This window comes from Erythrolamprus reginae, chromosome 1, assembly GCF_031021105.1.
Source record: "Erythrolamprus reginae isolate rEryReg1 chromosome 1, rEryReg1.hap1, whole genome shotgun sequence".
Lineage (NCBI taxonomy): Eukaryota > Metazoa > Chordata > Lepidosauria > Squamata > Dipsadidae > Erythrolamprus > Erythrolamprus reginae.
Genome location: NC_091950.1, coordinates 397092574 through 397110431, shown reverse-complemented (window position 1 = coordinate 397110431; position 17858 = coordinate 397092574). Strand labels below are relative to the sequence as shown.

Genomic DNA, 17858 nt, shown 5'->3' with positions numbered 1-17858 from the left:
AAAAATATCTCTTCCTCCATTTCACTCTATTTCTCCCTCCCTCTTTCTCTCTCTTCCTTCCTTCCCTTCTTTCTCTCTCTCCATCCCTCTTTCTTTCTTTCTTTCTTTCTTTCTCTCTTTTTGCTCTCTTTCTCTCTCCCTCCTTCCCTCCCTCTATGTCCTTCTCTCTCCCTTGCTCTCTCTCTGCCTCTCTTGCTATCTCTCTTTCATTCTCTCTCTTTCTCTCTTTCTGTCTCTCTTGCTATGTCTCTTTCTCTCTCTCTCTCTCTCTCTCTCTGTCTCTCTTGCTATCTCTTTGTCTCTCTCTCTCTCTTGCTATCTCTTTCTTTTTTTCTCTCTCTCTCTCTTGCTATGTCTCTCTTTCTCTCTCTCTCTGTCTCCCTCCCTCTTTCCTTTCTATCTTTCTCTCCATCCCTCAGCGGCGGCAAAGAAGAAGGAAGGCAGGCTGCAGAGGGCACCGAGGATAAGAGCGCTCGCTTGCTCCCTCGCCCTCTGACTTCCCTCCCTCGCTGCTGAAGGGACGAGCGCGGGCACGCTGCAAGAAGGGGGTTTTTTTGCTTTTTTTTTCCTTCCCCCGCCTCACGGGACAGAGTGAGAGAGAGAAAGAGCAGCGCCCTGTCGGTTCCGAGCGCAGCCAGGGAAAGCGGCAAAGGACTCCTTGACAACCAAAAAAGGGTGGGGGTGGCAAAGGCAAAGCCTGGGAGGCGGGGAAGGGAAGAGCGGGAGACCCCCAGACAGAACGGCTGAGGGGAAGGAAAGACGGAAGGAGGGAGGGATTGAGAAGCGAAGCCAGGGAGGGCTGAGAGAAAAGGGGAGCGGCGCGCGCGAGAGAGGGGCGGGGCAGGGCGGGCATTCCCGAAATGGATGGAGAAAGCCCTCTCTCGCAGCGAAAGCGATCCCAGCCAGGGGGCTGCGAGAGAGGGCTGGGAGCGCTTTCGTCCCGAGGAGCTGAAGCTGCAGCCGCCGCCGCCGCGAGAGAAGTCGCGCCCCAAGGCAGGGGGCGGCGGAGGAGAGGGGGCAGATCGGGCGGGGAGCTTCACGGCACATCTGCCTGTGTGTGCCGCGGCACACCGGTTGGGAAACGCTGGGTTAGACAGTTAGACATTTTGACGATGACAAAGAGGTGATTCACTCAGTATAGAAATGGCTTTGTGACCAGAACAAGGAGTAGTACTGACAGGGCATACACGCCCTTGTGTCTCGTTGGAGGAAGCCTATAGAACAGGATGAGGATTATGTGGAAAAATAGGGAGTGTAGAAGAAACATCATTCTTTCTTGTGTGTCATTTGAATTGTTCAAGAAAAAAAATGTGGTGCATAACTATCTGGGCGACCCTCGCATTAGGTTCTGCCGTGCCATATGCACAGGTGGCTAGAAGCAATTAAAGTTTAATTGGAAGGAATAACTAATAGAACAGCTTGCCTTCAGAAGTTGTGGGTGCTCCACCACTGGAGGCTTTCAAAGAGAGATCGGAAAAGCATTTTGTCTGATAGGGGTTTCAGCTTGACCAAGAGGTTGGATTAGAAATCTTCTGATGTCCCTTCCAATTCTATTATTCTATGTTTTAACTAATGCTAATCCTTGGAGTTCAATAACGAGACAATTGCTGGAGTCATGTGTACATACTATATATTTACTTTTGGAGGCAATGATGGGCTCCTACGGGTTCAGGTATGCAGAACCGGTAGAATTTTTTTTTTCTTTTTTCCCCTCCTTCTGAGCTCTGGGTATGTTTTTCCTATTGCAGTAAATGAGGTTGAATGTGTATAATTTTAGAAGAGCTGTGTGTGTATGTGTGTGTGTGTGTGTGTGTACATACGCATACAGTTTATTTGGTAGATAATGTATATTTTTGTATGCCTGTGTGTAACATGTATGTACAGATATGGCATATATACGTAGAATTAAATAGTATATTTTGGATGTTCAGTAATAATAAATAGATAGGGAAATTGTATCTCTTTGAAGGGAGGAGAGGCCAGGCACCCTAACCTAACCCAAATCCTTGACGTGAGTGATGTCAATCTCTCCACCTTTAAGTCAGTCATATTACCTTTAAGCCACCCCGGTCACATGATTGTCAAACCACTCCCACCTGGTCACCTGGCCAGCAAGCCACACCCACAAAATAAGCCACACCCACAGTGTGGTAGTAAAAAAAAATGTTGCAACCTTTCACTGGTTCTAACTAATGCTTGTCCTTGGAGTTGAATAACGAGACAACTGCTGGATCCAAAGATATTTTCCCTTTGGAGGTATATTTAAATAATCGTGCATTTACAAGTCTTGAAATTCAAACTGCCTTTATGCCATCTGCATTTCTACCATTATGCAGTAACATATTAGTTTTGAATGAAAGATGAGATTACATGCATAAATATGTGTGTTTTTGTGTTTATAAAATAAAATATTTGTCTATATCCTATTGAACTTAACTGGTTATGTTTGCACAACAGTTTAAGTTAATAAACTAATGGCATTTAAACTGCTTCTGCTGTCTGCCTGGAATTTGGCAGTTCAAATCTCACCAGGCTCAAGGTTGACTCAGCCTTCCATCCTTCCAAGGTGGCTAAAAGGAGGACCCAGATTGTTGGGGGCAATAGGCTGACTCTGTAAACCGCTTAGAGAGGGCTGTAAAAGAACTGTGAAGCGGAATATAAATCTAAGTGCTTTTGCTAGTGTTATCTTGACTTCTGGTTCTTTGATCACTTGGTTGTAATCACTGTCTTTAATCCCTGTCAACGACCATGAACAAGGAAGAGGCAAGGGGAAAACAACAGGCAGGGACAGGGAATATCCCAAAACTGCTTAATATTTTGGTTGGCCACTGAGGGTGAAGTCAAAGAACATGACTAGGCCAGGCGGGGGGTGCAACTTACCTCCGCTGATGAGCGTCCAATTCCAGGTGACCGGCGGGTGCATCTGGTGGGCACCTGCACACGACGGACAGAGATTTGGCGCAGGAAGCAAATCTCATGAGAAGACGCCCAGGCGTGCGAGATTTTAGTGTTTTTGCTTCCGCGCATGCGTGGGAGCAAAATATCGCCGGAAATCGGTGAAATCTCATATGCTCACGCATCCTCTCGCGAGATTTCGCTTCCTGCACATGCGCAGGAGCCAATTCTCGCTCCAATGTGCACGCCCTCCCACCGATCACCTGAAGCTGTGCGCGCAGCTCCATTTTCACTACTGGAACGCCCCCCCTCCACCCCCCATCCAGGTAGGAATCCAATATGGATTATTTCTTTTTATTTATTTATTTATTCGACCTCTATGCTGCCCAATCCTGAAGGACTCAGGGCGGCTTAGAACAACAATAAAAATACAATATAAAAAAAGGTACAAGGGGATAAAAAAGAAGTCGAATATTATCTAAAACTAAAACATTATCTAAAACTATTAAACCATTAAAAAGTTATTTTAAAAAGTCACAGTCATACACATTTATTTATTCATCCATTTATTCATTTATTCATTCATTCATTCATTCATTCATTCATTTATTCATTTATTCATTTATTGGATTTATATGCCGCCCCTCTCCCCAGACTCGGGGCGGCTAACAACAGTAATAAAACAGCATATAATAATAATCCAATACTAAAAACAGTTAAAAACCCATTAATATAAAAACCAAACATACATACAGACATACCATGCATAAAATTGTAGAGGCCTAGGGGGAAAGAGTATCTCAATTCCCCCATGCCTGGCGGCAGAGGTGGGTTTTAAGCATCTTACGAAAGGCAAGGAGGGTGGGGGCAATTCTAATCTCTGGGGGGAGTTGGTTCCAGAGGGCCGGGGCTGCCACAGAGAAGGCTCTTCCCCTGCACACCATTCATAGAGTTGGCCATCAAGGATGTAAATTTATGGCTCCCCTGGCCTGCTGGCAAAGCCAGGTCTTCGTGGGCTTACAAAAGGCCAGCAGGGTGGGAGCAGTATAGACATTGGGCGGAAGTTGGTTCCATAGAGCCAGGGCAGCCACAGAGAAGGCCCTCCCCCGTGGTCCCGCCCACCTGCATTGCTTATTCGATGGGGCCCAGAGAAGGCGAACTCTGTGAGCTCTTATTGGTCTCTGGGAGGTATGCGGCAAGAGACAGTCCTGTAGACTAGGCTGGGTACCATCTGTGCTCTCCATGCAATCCAAAAACAACTTTTCTCTCTCTCTTATTTTATTGATAGGGGTTCCAGGTGCTGGAGCAGGAGGTCTAGGAGCAGGGTACTACCCAGGTAAGAATTAGCACCATCCCAACTAAACATTAGAGATGCCACGATTGTGCAACATTGGTGATGCGCTGTGTGTGCCTGCTCACAATTACCAATTTCAATCAAACTCAAACATTGAGCTAGAAAAGAAGCCGCCAAGGAGATGCTTCATTTATTTATTCATTTGCTTATTTATCCTGCGTAATGATGTTATTTGAGGGAGGCAAAATGGAATAATCGGAGTTTTTTCTTCCCTGTGAATGGGGGCAATGTTAATTTTCACGAGTGTCTTATACCTATAACACGAGTAAACATGTAACTATTTTTCTTAGATTTCCACTACAGGAAAATGGGATGGGAACTTTAGAATAATATATTTCTACATGTTGCAGCCGATGCCAGAACAAATCGTAATATCTCAGGCATTTTCCGATATTAATGAGAAAAAAAAAACATACCATGTAGCTCAGTGTGGGGACTGGCCTTTCAGAGGGCATCGTCTATCATGTCAGTTGTGTTTCCGTTCAAAACCCAGGAAAGAAAACCCCCAACTCTGGCCAGTACCACTGAATAAATGATGTAGGAAAGTGAACACAAGAACAAGGGGACACAATCTGAAGTTAGTTGGGGGAAAGATCAAAAACAACGTGAGAAAATATTATTTTACTGAAAGAGTAGTAGATCCTTGGAACAATCTTCCAGCAGACGTGGTTGGTAAATCCACAGTAACTGAATTTAAACATGCCTGGGATAAACATCTATCCATCCTAAGATAAAATACAGAAAATAGTATAAGGGCAGACTAGATGGACCATGAGGTCTTTTTCTGCCGTCAGTCCTCTATGTTTCTATGTTTAAAACTAGAGTTTTAAAATTGCATTTTTATTATTGTATTCTCTTATTGCTGTATGCCGCCCTGAATCCGCTTGGAGAAGGGCGGCCTATAAAATCGATTAAAATAAATAAATAAACTCCATAGTGATGGAAAAGAGTACTTTTATTGAATGAGAACTGATAACGACAAAATGAAAAGCAATATCAGAAGCAAAAGGCGTGTAAATTGCATATAGAGGAAATCACAAATCCCTCCCCTCAACCCCGCCCCCCCGGGCTAATTCTCCAATCCCCCTTCCCCCAAGATGTCATGTGGGCACATCTTGAGGTGGAGCTTTCACAACTGGTCTGCTGAAGCCATTGGCCTTGGGCAGGCTGTAAATATATAGCCCATCCAGCCTGGCCCTATGTGATGAGAACTTTCCTCCCTAAACCCCTAATGAGACACATGAAGAGGCATCTCCATCCCATATTCCCAGGTCCTTCCAAATACCTAAGCCTCAATGATGGGCTACTACGGGTACAGTCAGGTATGCAGAACCGGTAGAAAATTTTGGGGTTTTTTTTCTCCCCCCCCCCTTCTGAGCTCTAGGTATGTTTTTCCTATCTCAGCAAATGAGGTTGAATGTGTATAATTCTAGAAAAGCTGTGTGTGCGTGTATGTGTGTGTGTATATATACATACAGTTTATATGTATCAGGAAAGACTTAATGAACTCAATCTGTATAGTCTGGAGGACAGAAGGAAAAGGGGGGACATGATCAAAACATTTAAATATGTTAAAGGGTTAAATAAGTTTCAGGAGGGAAGTGTTTTTAATAGGAAAGTGAACACAAGAACAAGGGGACACAATCTGAAGTTAGTTGGGGGAAAGATCAAAAGCAACATGAGAAAATATTATTTTACTGAAAGAGTAGTAGATCCTTGGAACAAACTTCCAGCAGACGTGGTAGATAAATCCACAGTAACTGAATTTAAACATGCCTGGGATAAACATATATCCATCCTAAGATAAAATACAGGAAATAGTATAAGGGCAGACTAGATGGACCAGGAGGTCTTTTTCTGCCGTCAGACTTCTATGTTTCTATATAGTAGATAATGTATATTTTTGTGTGCCTGTGTGTAATATGTATGTACAGATATGGCATATATACATAGAATTAAATAGTATATTTTGGATGTTCAGTACTAAATAGAGAGGGAAATTGTATCTCATTGAGGTGAGGAGAAGCCAGGCACCCTAACACAAACCCTTGATGTGAGTGACGTCAAGTTGGCCACCTTTAAGCCAGTCACATGACCTTTAAGCCACCACCCCCAGTCACATGATTGTCAAGCCACACCCACAAAATAAGCCACACCCACAGTGTGGTAGTAAAAAAAATTGCAGCCCTTCACTGCTAACCCCTTCTCCTCCGGTTTCTATGGCAGCTGCAGCAAGTAGGCAATCCTCTTACAGCTTTCTGATGTGTGGACTTCAGCTCCCAGAATTCTTGAACCAGCATCACTGGTTAGGGAATTCTGGGAGTTGAAGTCCATACATGTGAAATGTTTGCCAAACACCGATCTAGATGGATCCACTTTAAATCATGGCATTCTGTAATGTTTCAAGGATGTCTTTTTTGATATCTACCTTAGAATATAGGGGATATTCCCTAGATAGATTAAAATCTTCACTTTGCACCAAATATGAATTTATAAAATAGGTTCATAACAATTCAGTATTTTACTTGGGGTGGAGGTAAGGAATCTTTCATGATCTTCTATCCAGGCAAATTCTGCCTTCTTATTTTTCACTTAGGAGAGTTTGAAAAGATCATTGGGGAACACTTAAAAAATTTAAATTACTGTATGATCTTATCTTGCTTTCATTGGCAATTTGTTTGCACTTATCGTTTCGTGGAAAAAACCATCTGCGAGCTCATTTCCTTCCTTGCCTTAGTTATTACCCTATTGTTCTCTTTCTTTTCTTCGCAAAATTAAGGATGTTATTAATGGCTAAATGAATCTATGTGTGCCCATTTATTTAAAAATGCATTCTTCAGAATGCTTTGTCAAATTCCCTTAAGTGAGAAGTGTACAACATAGATATGAACATACTTGGCTCAGAACTCCTACTTAGAGGGGAAAACAACTAATATAATATCATGGTTGGGCTTTAGTGTTTTATACGTTTTATTGAAATGAGAATTGTTTAAAATCCTTGCTTTCTCCAGGAACAGCTGGTGCTGGAGGCCTAGGAGGATTTGGCGGCACAGGTAAGCCCCTAATGGAGTAGAACAAGATTCCTTGCTGGGTTTGCTTATAAAATAATGCTATTTTGCAAAATAATACATACAGTGGAGCAAGTCAGCATCTGTTCTTCCTCCCTGATAAGGCTAGAAATTGGTGGTAGCCAGTAAAATGTGCATATGGAAGAAATGCAAAGAAAAATATATAAAGAAAAAAAAAACCTCATATACCAGGGGTCCCCAACCTTGGCAGCTTTAAGATTTCCAGAGTTCCTCAGCCAGCTTTGTCCGTGCACAATTTCGCTACCTGCCCAAATGCAGTAGCATAATTGCACTGGACTCCACTAGCATTCAGAGCCATGGGTTGAGCACATGTCACCGTTCTACCTTAGTAGCTCACCTCTGGCTATAAAGCACTGTGAAGCAGTATATAAGTCTAAATGCTATTGCTATTTTGGAAATACAGTGATACCTCCTCTTACAAACCCCTCGTCATACAAACTTTTTGAGATACAAACCCAGGGTTTAAGATTTTTTTGCCTCTTCTTCCAAACTATTTTAATCTTACAAACCCAAGCTGCCGCCACTGGGATGCCCCGCCTCCAGACTTCTGTTGCCAGCGAAGTGCCCGTTTTTGCGCTGCTGGGATTCCCCTGAGGCTCCCCTCCATGGGAAACACCACCTCTGGACTTCCGTGTTTTTGCGATGCTGCAGGGGAATCCCAGCAGCGCAAAAATGGGCACTTCACTGGCAACGGAAGTCCGGAGGTGGGGTTTCCCAGCGAGGGGAGCCTCAGCGAAATCGCAGCATCACAAAAACACGGAAGTCCGGAGGTGAGGTTTCAAGGACTTCCATATTTATGCAATGCTGCAATTTCGCTGAGGCTCCCCTCACTGGAAACCCCACCTCCAGACTTCCATTGCCAGCGAAGCACCTGTTTTTGCGCTGCTGGGATTCCCCTGCAGCATCACAAAAACACGGAAGTCCGGAGGTGGGGTTTCCCATGGAGGGGAGCCTCAGGGGAATCCCAGCAGCGCAAAAACGGGTGATTCGGCTGGCAAAAGGAGTGAGTTTTGGGCTTGCACGCATTAATCGCTTTTCCATTGATTCCTATGGGAAACATTGTTTCATCTTACAAACTTTTCACCTTACAAACTACAGACCAATCAGTCTGACCTCTATACCTGGAAAAATACTGGAGAAAATAATCAAAAAACAACTTACCCACTTCCTAGAAACAAACAAGATCATATCCAATAGCCAGCACGGATTCATCAGAAACAAATCATGCCAAACCAATCTCATATCATTTTTCAACACCATAACCAAGTCAGTTGACCAACGCAACTCAGTGGACCTCATATACTTGGACTTCAGTAAGGCTTTTGATAAAGTCGACCACAATCTCCTAATCCACAAACTAGAAAAAATGGAGTAGATTACTACACATGTAGATGGATAAACAGTTGGCTGACCAACCGCACCCAACGAGTTGTCCTCAACGGCACCAAATCCACATGGAAAAAAGTAGACAGTGGAGTACCACAGGGCTCTGTCCTGCGTCCTGTACTCTTTAACATCTTCATCAACGACCTGGACGAGGGAATAAAAGGGGAACTAATAAAATTTGCAGATGACACCAAGCTGGCGGGGGTAGCCAACACCCTTGAGGACAGGCTCAGAGTACAAGAAGACCTAGACAGACTATCACAGTGGGCCCATACCAACAAAATGAGGTTCAACACCGACAAATGCAGAGTCCTCCACCTCGGCAAAAAGAACCCTAGACATACATACAGCCTGGGAGATACCCCACTCAACAGTAGTGACTGCGAAAGAGATCTTGGAGTCTTGGTGGACAATCAACTAAACATGAGTCAGCAATGTGCAGCAGCAGCCAAAAAAGCCAACTCAATCCTAAGCTGCATCAACAGAGGAATATGCTCCAAGACCAGGGAAGTACTAATACCACTCTACTATGCCCTGGTCAGACCCCACCTGGAGTACTGCATCCAATTTTGGTCACCTCACTACAAAAAAGACATCGAAACTCTGGAGAAGGTGCAAAAAAGAGCAACCAAAATGATTAGGGGACTCGAAACCAAGACTTACGAAGAGAGATTGAGAGAACTGGGCATGGACAGCCTAGAAAAAAGAAGGTCTAGAGGGGACATGATAGCAGTTTACAGATACTTGAGGGGTTGCCACGGTGAGGAGGGGGTCTCTTTATTCCCCAGGGCACCAGAGGGCCGGACGAGGAACAATGGTTGGAAGCTGACCAAGGAGAGATTCAACCTGGAAATAAGGAAGAACTTCCTGAAGGTCAGAGCGATCAACCAATGGAACTGCCTGCCAGGGGAGGTGGTGAACTCCCCAACTCTGGACACCTTCAAGAGGAGATTGGACTTCCATTTGGCTGGGGTGCTGTAGGGTTTCCTGCTCAGGCAGGGGGTTGGACTCGATGACCTAACGGTCCCTTAAAAACCTCGTCCCGGAACCAATTAAGTTCGTAAGATGAGGTACCACTGTACTCCCAGGCAAGGTTTCTCAGCCTAATCTATTTTCCAGAGTTGCAGGGGTGTCCCTGGAATAGCAAACCTTTTTTTTTAAAGGAATTACATCCATGTGTTGCATGTGTGTTAGAGGTTGAGGAGTAAGCTGTGCTACTTCCACATTTCCCCTGCACAGAGAAAATGTGGAGGTAGCAGATACCCAACTAATATTCCAGAGATATGAGCAAGATATAACCAGACCACATGCATTAAATGTATAAATATCATTTACATTAGACAAATATTGTACTCAGTAACAGTCCTAGTCATTCACAAATACAGCAATCAATATTTTTGATACATCTACAATGCAAGCCTTACTCAATACATATACAGACCAACATTAGAACATGTATTTCTTATTACACTTAGTAGTCCTTGCAATAATAATAATAATAATAATAATAATTATTATTATTATTATTATTTATTAGATTTGTATGCCGCCCCTCTCCGAAGACTCGGGGCGGCTCACAACAATAGAATAGTCATATAGACAAACCAGAATAGAATCAGAGAAATATCAGGGAGAGTCTCAAAGCTCTAGGCTCTGAGAAAGAGAGATGCTGCTGACTCCCTCTTATAGCTGATTGAACTGTATGATTGCGTGTTACGCTAGGTTTTTTAGTTGTATTTTAAATTATTAGATTTGTGCTACATGCTTATGTTTGTATCTGTTCTGTGAGCCGCCCCGAGTCTTCAGAGAGGGGCGGCATATAAATCTTAATAATAATAATAATAATAATAATAATAATAATAATAATAATAATAATACAGTGTTCCCTCCATTTTCGCGGGGGATGCATTCTGAGACCTTCCATGAAATAGAGATGCAGAAGTAAATAAACCATTTTTGGCTTTGGACAGTATCACAAGCCTTCCCTTAACACTTTAAACCCCTAAAATTACCATTTCCCATTCCCTTAGCAACCATTTACTCAACATTATTACTGGTACTCACCATTGAATAAGACACTTAGTGATCCTGATATGTACAAACATAATTATTTGTTAACAATAATTTTTTGTTGTTATTTATTTGCAAAAATTATTAGTTTGACGATGACGTATGACATCATCAGGTGGGAAAAACTGTGGTATAAAAAAATGTGAAGTATTTTTTAATTAATATGTTTTGAAAAACCGTGGTATAGGCTATTCGTGAAGTTCGAACCCACGAAAATCGAGGGAACACTGTAATAATAATAATAATAATAATAATAATAATAATAATAATAACTAATTGCAACACCAGCTCTTAAAGCAGTAATGTACTAATTCCTTTAACCATACATTGCTGGCTTAAGTTATATATTGTAAAACCCAACTAGTTTATACACACAGAACTAACAATGTGCACACATGCTTCTATGCGGGAGAAGAAAATTTGTCACTGGAGTAACTGGTGCTATCCCAGCAGAGATACTTGTCTCACACCAGGGCTATCCCTATCAGGCTGTCGCTTTCCAGATTTGTGTGTACATCCTATGGAACCTTGGCTTTCATGAAGGGACATGTAATTTTAGTAGTATTGACAATGCATAATTGATAGACTGGATTTTATCATGGATTTTATCTGTTATTTATCATTTTATCCTACAACTTTTGATTGTGTATTCACTGAGTGTTTTTATTTGTTTTGGTCTATGACTGTAATGACAAATTTGAACTTTGAACTTTGACCTTGGTTTTCATGAAGGGACATGAGAAAAAAAATGGCTTCTTTTCTGATGTTCTTCCACAGGAGCCGGCACCGGAGGTGGACTTGGAGGAACAGGTGAGGCATTGTCTCAACTAACTAGGCTTCATTTCAACCTGCATCTAGGCAACTATAGTGGAACCCCAAATAGATAGAGCAGAAATCAAACAGGGCTGTAGACTAGATCAGAAGTTGCAAACCTAAAAAAAAACAAAAGCAAATTAATTCCATGCTGTTGGAAGAAAAGACACAGACATGAATTCAATCAGAGTCAAAAACGCAATGAAATAAATTTTTAACTACTCTTCACCTACCACAATCTGTAACTATAGCATAGAATAGAATAGAATAGAATTTGTATTGGCCAAGGGTGATTGGACACACAAGGAATTTGTCTTGGTGCATATGCTCTCAACATACATAAAATAAAATATACATTTGTCAAGAATCATGTGGTACAACACTTAATGATTGTCATAGGGGTCAAATAAGCAACGAAGAAGCAATATTAATAAAAATCTTAGGATATAAGCAACAAGTTACAGTCATACAGTCAACATGGGAGGAAATGGGTGATAGGAATGATGAGAAAAACTAGTAGAATAGAAGTGCAGATTTAGTAGAAAGTCTGACAGTGTTGAGGGAATTATTTGTTTAGTAGAGTGATGGCATTCAGAAAAAACCTGTTCTTGTGTCTAGTTGTCTTGGTGTGCAGTGCTCTGCAGCGACGTTTGAGGGTAGGAGTTGAAACAATTTGTGTCCAGGATGCGAGGGGTCAGTAAATATTTTCCCCGCCCTCTTTTTGACTCGTGCAATATACAGGTCCTCAATGGAAGGCAGGTTGGCAGCAATTGTTTTTCCTGCAGTTCTGATCATCCTCTGAAGTCTGTGTCGGTCCTGTTGGGTTGCAGCACCAAACCAGACAGTTATATTGTGACTTCAACTTCTAGAATTTCCAGTAGAGGTCTTCTCCTATCAAAAGAACAATATTATGAATCATCTTGTATAAAATTCTATTGATATAACACATATATTGTATACAATATATTCCATATATGTACATATGCATTATATTGTATTATATCACCTATACGGTTCCCATAACCTTTAAATGGTGCTTCATAGGGCAAGATGTTTTTCAACCAAAGTACATCAAATAACTAACAGAAAGTATTTTGGGATCCATGATTGCCAAGGAATTGAAATTTGGACAAATTTTTATAGACATGACATACAAATTATAAAACATTTTATAATTCAAAAAGTCATAAAACATCTTCTGTGCCTTTGACTAGGCTATATGGTTCAATGTGGGCTACTTTCAAGGCAGATCATTAGTTAATTAATTAACTAATTAATTAATTAATTAATTAATTAATTCATTCATTCATTCATTCATTTATTCATTAGATTTATAGGCCACCCTTCTCCTTGCAAACTCAGGGCGGCTTACAGGACAAAATATAGACAAAGACAAAAAATGTACAATACCATTAGAACATTGACAAAAGTAAAAATAAAAACCCAATGTAAAGATGTGAAGTTTCCGAAAAATGCTCTAATTAATTCAGGAGCCATGAGACAAATACAAATACAAAGAAATACAAAGATTTATTAAAAGTGACATCTTGGCAAGACTCCGATGTAGCCAGAACTGAATTTGACCCAGATGCATAACCTCTCGGCCCTGTTTCTCCCCTTCTCATTGACCATGTCATAAATCACATTGTCCAATTACCATAATCATGTTGCTGGGTTGTGACACACACACACCCCTCCTTCTGACTCTGGTAGCCTAGGACAGGAGTCAGCAACCCACAGCTCTAGAGCCACATGTGTCTCTTTCATTCCTCTGCTGCGGCTCCGTCACTCAAAATATGTGTCACAACTGCCAATGTGTGACACCCATTGACATGCAATTTATTAAGCTTTTCGACCCCTGGTAGACTACGGTAGTCCAACCATGGATAAATCCAAGAAAAGAAAAGTTTGAGAGATTGTTGGAGAACAAGAAATCAAAATAAAAAAGAATATACATTTTACTCAAATGCACATCAAAGTTGGTCCAGGATTGACATGGCGTGGGTTAACAATAAAATAGGAAATTTAATAAAACAAATTCAAATTGATAAAAATGATTGGGCTGACCATAACCCAATAAAAATTATATGGAACAGGGAGGATAAGAAAAATAGGAGTTGGAGATTAGATTTACAATTATTAAAAGAACAAGAATATATAGATTGCATTGAAAAAGAAATGAAATTATTTTTAAAAGAAAATAACAATTTAGCTACCTCCCTTCAGAACTTATGGGATACGGCAAAAGCCTACCAAAGAGGCTTAACGAAAACAGAATCTTTAATTGAACTATATATGCTAGTTTTGTGGCCGCTTGGGAAATAGTCAGGCACAGGAAGAGTTTTGTGGCTCCCAGTGTTTTTTTTTCTGTGGTCTCTCTGATTATTTAACGTTGCTGACCCCTTGCCTAGGACACAATCAGTAAAAGAAACATTTGTGGAATGCATTTTCAGTTAGGGAAACACCCTTCCTCCAGTTTCCCTCCCTCCCCTCCTTTTCATGGCAACTTTGCAAGTTGACAGCAGATACATCTTTGAAGATCTCGAATTTTTAAGAACTTTTAAAGACCATTAGAAGCTTTGCCATTATTGAAAACATTGAGGAATTGGATAAGGAGATTTCTCTGAAACAATGACCCAGTGGGTCATAGCATGGATTTATTCACTAAGCCACAGTTAAATAACCCATAGCTTAGACAGAGTCTCAACCCAAGTGGGGCTTCCCAGTTAACAATTGACACACACAACTGTTTCCATCAAAAATGAATGGTGCATTTTTTTTACAGGTGGCCTATATCCAGGAGGTGGCTATCCAGCTGGATCTGCTGCAGCAGCCTATAAAGCCGCCGCTAAAGCTGGTAAGTCGACGTTTCTGCTCCCCATTGACTTTATATTCAGTATTCCGATTCCATTTTGTCTTGCCACAGACCAGACGTGGACCGTCATAGATGAAGTGAAAGGTCTATTCACTTCCTCTTTGCCTTTATTGGCTTTCTTGGTATTGGGTGACAAATCCTATATCACTGTCTTGTTCTTCTAATCTAAGGTCATCTCTTTACGTGCCTTTTCCCAATCTTGGCTTGTAGATGGTAACTAACTCTTAGTGGTTCCTGATATAATTAATCTTCAACTTACAAACAGTCACTCGTAGCAACCGGTTGAAGTTGCAATAGATCCCCCAGAAGGTACTTACAACTTGGTTCCAAACTTCCCGTTTGTAGTCACATAAACATATTTTGGGTGCTTGGCAACCGGCCTGAGCTTCTGGCCACTTGCCAAAACCTGTAGTCATATGACCAGGATTATGACAATTTTGCTAAAAACCAGACTTGACTTCCTGATTTCAGCAAAAATGCTAAATGAGAGGTCTCCAACCCAGAGATGGGGTTGCTGCCGATTTGGACCGGAATTTGCCCCTGCTCGTCAAACCAGCAGTGACGGCCAGCTCTGGTCTTCTGGTCACCACTTTGGGGGGGGGGTGGACAGCCGGTCATCGCTGCTGGTTTGACGAGCGGGGGCAATCGGTCCTCTGGTCGCCGCTTCTGGAAAGCAGCTGGGGAATAACCCTCTGTGCATGCGCAAAGGCTTCTGCAAATGCACAGAGGGTCATTTCCCCGATGTGACACACTTCCATCATGATGCGAACCGGTAAGGAAGGTAACCCACCTCTGGTTTGTTTAACATTCATGACATTCGCTTAACAGCCGCCACATAAATGGTTATAAAATTAGCTCCATTGATAGGATGAGCCCAACTAACTTCAGAGCCACTTTATGAATGTTATGAACTCTATGGGGCAGGCTCCATTGGGGCCATAAGTCAAGGTCTACCTGTACAGAAGCCGTTGCATTGTCCCTTAGAGAAAACTTCCTAGAGATTTATTTTATTTATTTATTTTTCAAATTTATTTTTCAAACGGGCCGCCTTTCTCCCAGCAGACTCATGGTGACGTACAACAATAAAATGATTACAAAATTAAGATACCCCAGTACATAGAATTAAAATGAATAGAAAAAATGAAAACTCAATGTAAGCAACATGCAGTCATCACTCATTCATAGTACTGGCCAGAGCGGAAAACTATTGCTCAACGGTCCCAGAACTGCCGACATAGGTGCATGCCGCCCCGAGTTTACGGAGAGGGGCGGCATACAAATCTAATAAATAAATAAATAAATAAATAAATTTTCAGAGCCTTTCGGAAGGTGAGGAGAGTGGGGGCAGTATGAATCTCTGGGGGGAGTTGATTCCAGAGACCGGGGCCACAACAGGCACTGTTTGGCCAAAGGGACCCGGAGAAGGCCAACTCTGTGCCAACTCTGTGCAATCTAATCGGTCGCTTGGACATGTGAGGCAGAAGACGGTCCCGTAAATAATTTGGTCCTATGAATGGTGTCATTCCTCCTCTTTCTCCTCCTCCTTCAGATGATCCTTTATGATTAAAACAAAACTAACCCAAACCAAAGGAACCAGGAAAAAAAAGATGCAGTAAAGGAAAAATTTGAAAGAAAAATAGAAATGAAGGAAAAATTAGAATATAATTTAAAGAAAATATATATAAAGAAGTGACTTCCCCCTTGATTATAACATGTATAAACAATTGTAGTAACTTATTACTTTCTCTTAAAATACAACAAATGATTTCTTCTTCTCATATCCCATTTCTTATCTATAAATAAATCCATAAAAATCTCATCATTTCATTTCTGATGCTAGCAATATTTCATTAAAGTTTAACAGAAATACAGCACATCTATTTTAGCCTTGATCAAATAAACCAACTTTATATTCCTCCCTTTTACTTCCAACAATCTTGATCTTTAATTCCTTCAAATAATGCTCTAGAACTTGATTCTTCATGTTTTCTTTATTCCTTCTCACAAAACTCTTCTTTGTCTTTGTGTGAGCAGACAAACAGTGAGAAGAGTACTCCTGTGGAGCATCAAATTCTATTTTCTGCCATCCTAAATAAATGTTTTATTTTATTTATATTTATATTTTATTTGTTTATATTTCCTATTTTTAAACCATATCACCCCTCTTAGAAATAAGATATCTAGATATATGGGAATTATTGACCTCATCTCAACAACAGCCTAGTTCTCAAACCTCAATAAGTTGTGTTTTATCATCTTCAGGACTTGGTGCAGGAGGTGGCACAGGCGGACTACTTGGAGGTGGCTATGGTGGACTACCTGGAGGTGGCTATGGTGGACTACCTGGAGGTGGCTTTGGCGGACTACCTGGAGGTGGAGTAGGCGGTCTACCTGGAGGTGGAGTAGGCGGTCTACCTGGAGGTGGAGTAGGTGGTCTACCTGGAGGTGGAGTAGGCGGTTTACCTGGAGGTGGTAGGTCTTTTAACATGGAGTGATTATATTATCAACCTTTCTGCACCCAAAAATCTTAGCTCTGAATAAGAATGTTTGACCAGTAAGTCCAATGTCAACTTCTTCCAATCAAATAATTCAAACTAGGAGAAAGTTAGAAGGGCTTGCTTGGGTCTCTCTTGACTTTGCTTATGAAGTTGACGCTCGGGAGACAGGAGAGGAAGGGGCACCGATATCTGGGGTGGCAGAGGGTCGGAATATCCCTGTGTTGCTGGGGAGAGGCAGATATGGCGGGGGCCACAGAGCTAGCCGTTCCAGGGGAACGAGGGACCGTTGCTTATTAACAGTCCCTTGTTCCGGCTCTGTGAGCCCAATCGTGGGTACTGGTGATGAGTGTAACTCTGGCCCTGGACTCAGGTTGCTGCTGCTTAATGCCAGGTCAGTGGTAAATAAAGCTCTCCTCATCCGGGATCTGATCCTGGATGAGGAGGCCGACCTGGCTTGTATTACTGAAACCTGGCTGGGCCCGGAGGGAGGTGTTCCTCTCTCTGAAATTTGCCCAGCCGGGTTTCAGATATGGCATCAACCTCGACCCCAGGGAAGGGGGGGAGGAGTGGCTATTATAGCCAGGGAGAGCCTTTGCCTACATAGACTCATTGCTCCGGAAATTACGGGTTGCGAGTCTCTCTTGCTGAAGTTGGACTTAGGGGGTCAGGTGGGCTTATTTCTCACGTACCTGCCTCCCAGCTGCGTGTCAAAAGCCCTGCCTGTGCTACTCGAGGAGGTAGCCGGGTTGGCGGTGGAGTTCCCCGGACTCATTGTCCTGGGGGACTTCAATCTGCCATCACTCGGCGAAGCCTCTGGACTGGCACAGGAGTTCATGGCCACCATGACAGCCATGGACATGACTCAAGTAGTACAGGGT

The 17858-nt window shown here is 42.2% G+C and overlaps 1 protein-coding gene across 29 annotated transcripts in view; it reads left to right on the top strand.

Annotated features, from left to right (window-relative positions):
* ELN (elastin) overlaps positions 1–17858 on the top strand; it is a 174894-nt gene that overhangs the window by 76756 nt on the left and 80280 nt on the right. For all 29 annotated transcript variants that reach the window (XR_011557580.1, XR_011557578.1, XR_011557579.1 and 26 more), the window contains exons 2-6: positions 4184–4231; positions 7261–7302; positions 11572–11604; positions 14393–14464; positions 16745–16954. Coding sequence is in view for 26 of the 29 variants with exons in the window: in XM_070735086.1 (XP_070591187.1) it covers positions 4184–4231; positions 7261–7302; positions 11572–11604; positions 14393–14464; positions 16745–16954 (405 nt within the window). In the remaining 3 variants the exon portion in view is untranslated. The remainder of the gene's footprint in view (positions 1–4183; positions 4232–7260; positions 7303–11571; positions 11605–14392; positions 14465–16744; positions 16955–17858) is intronic.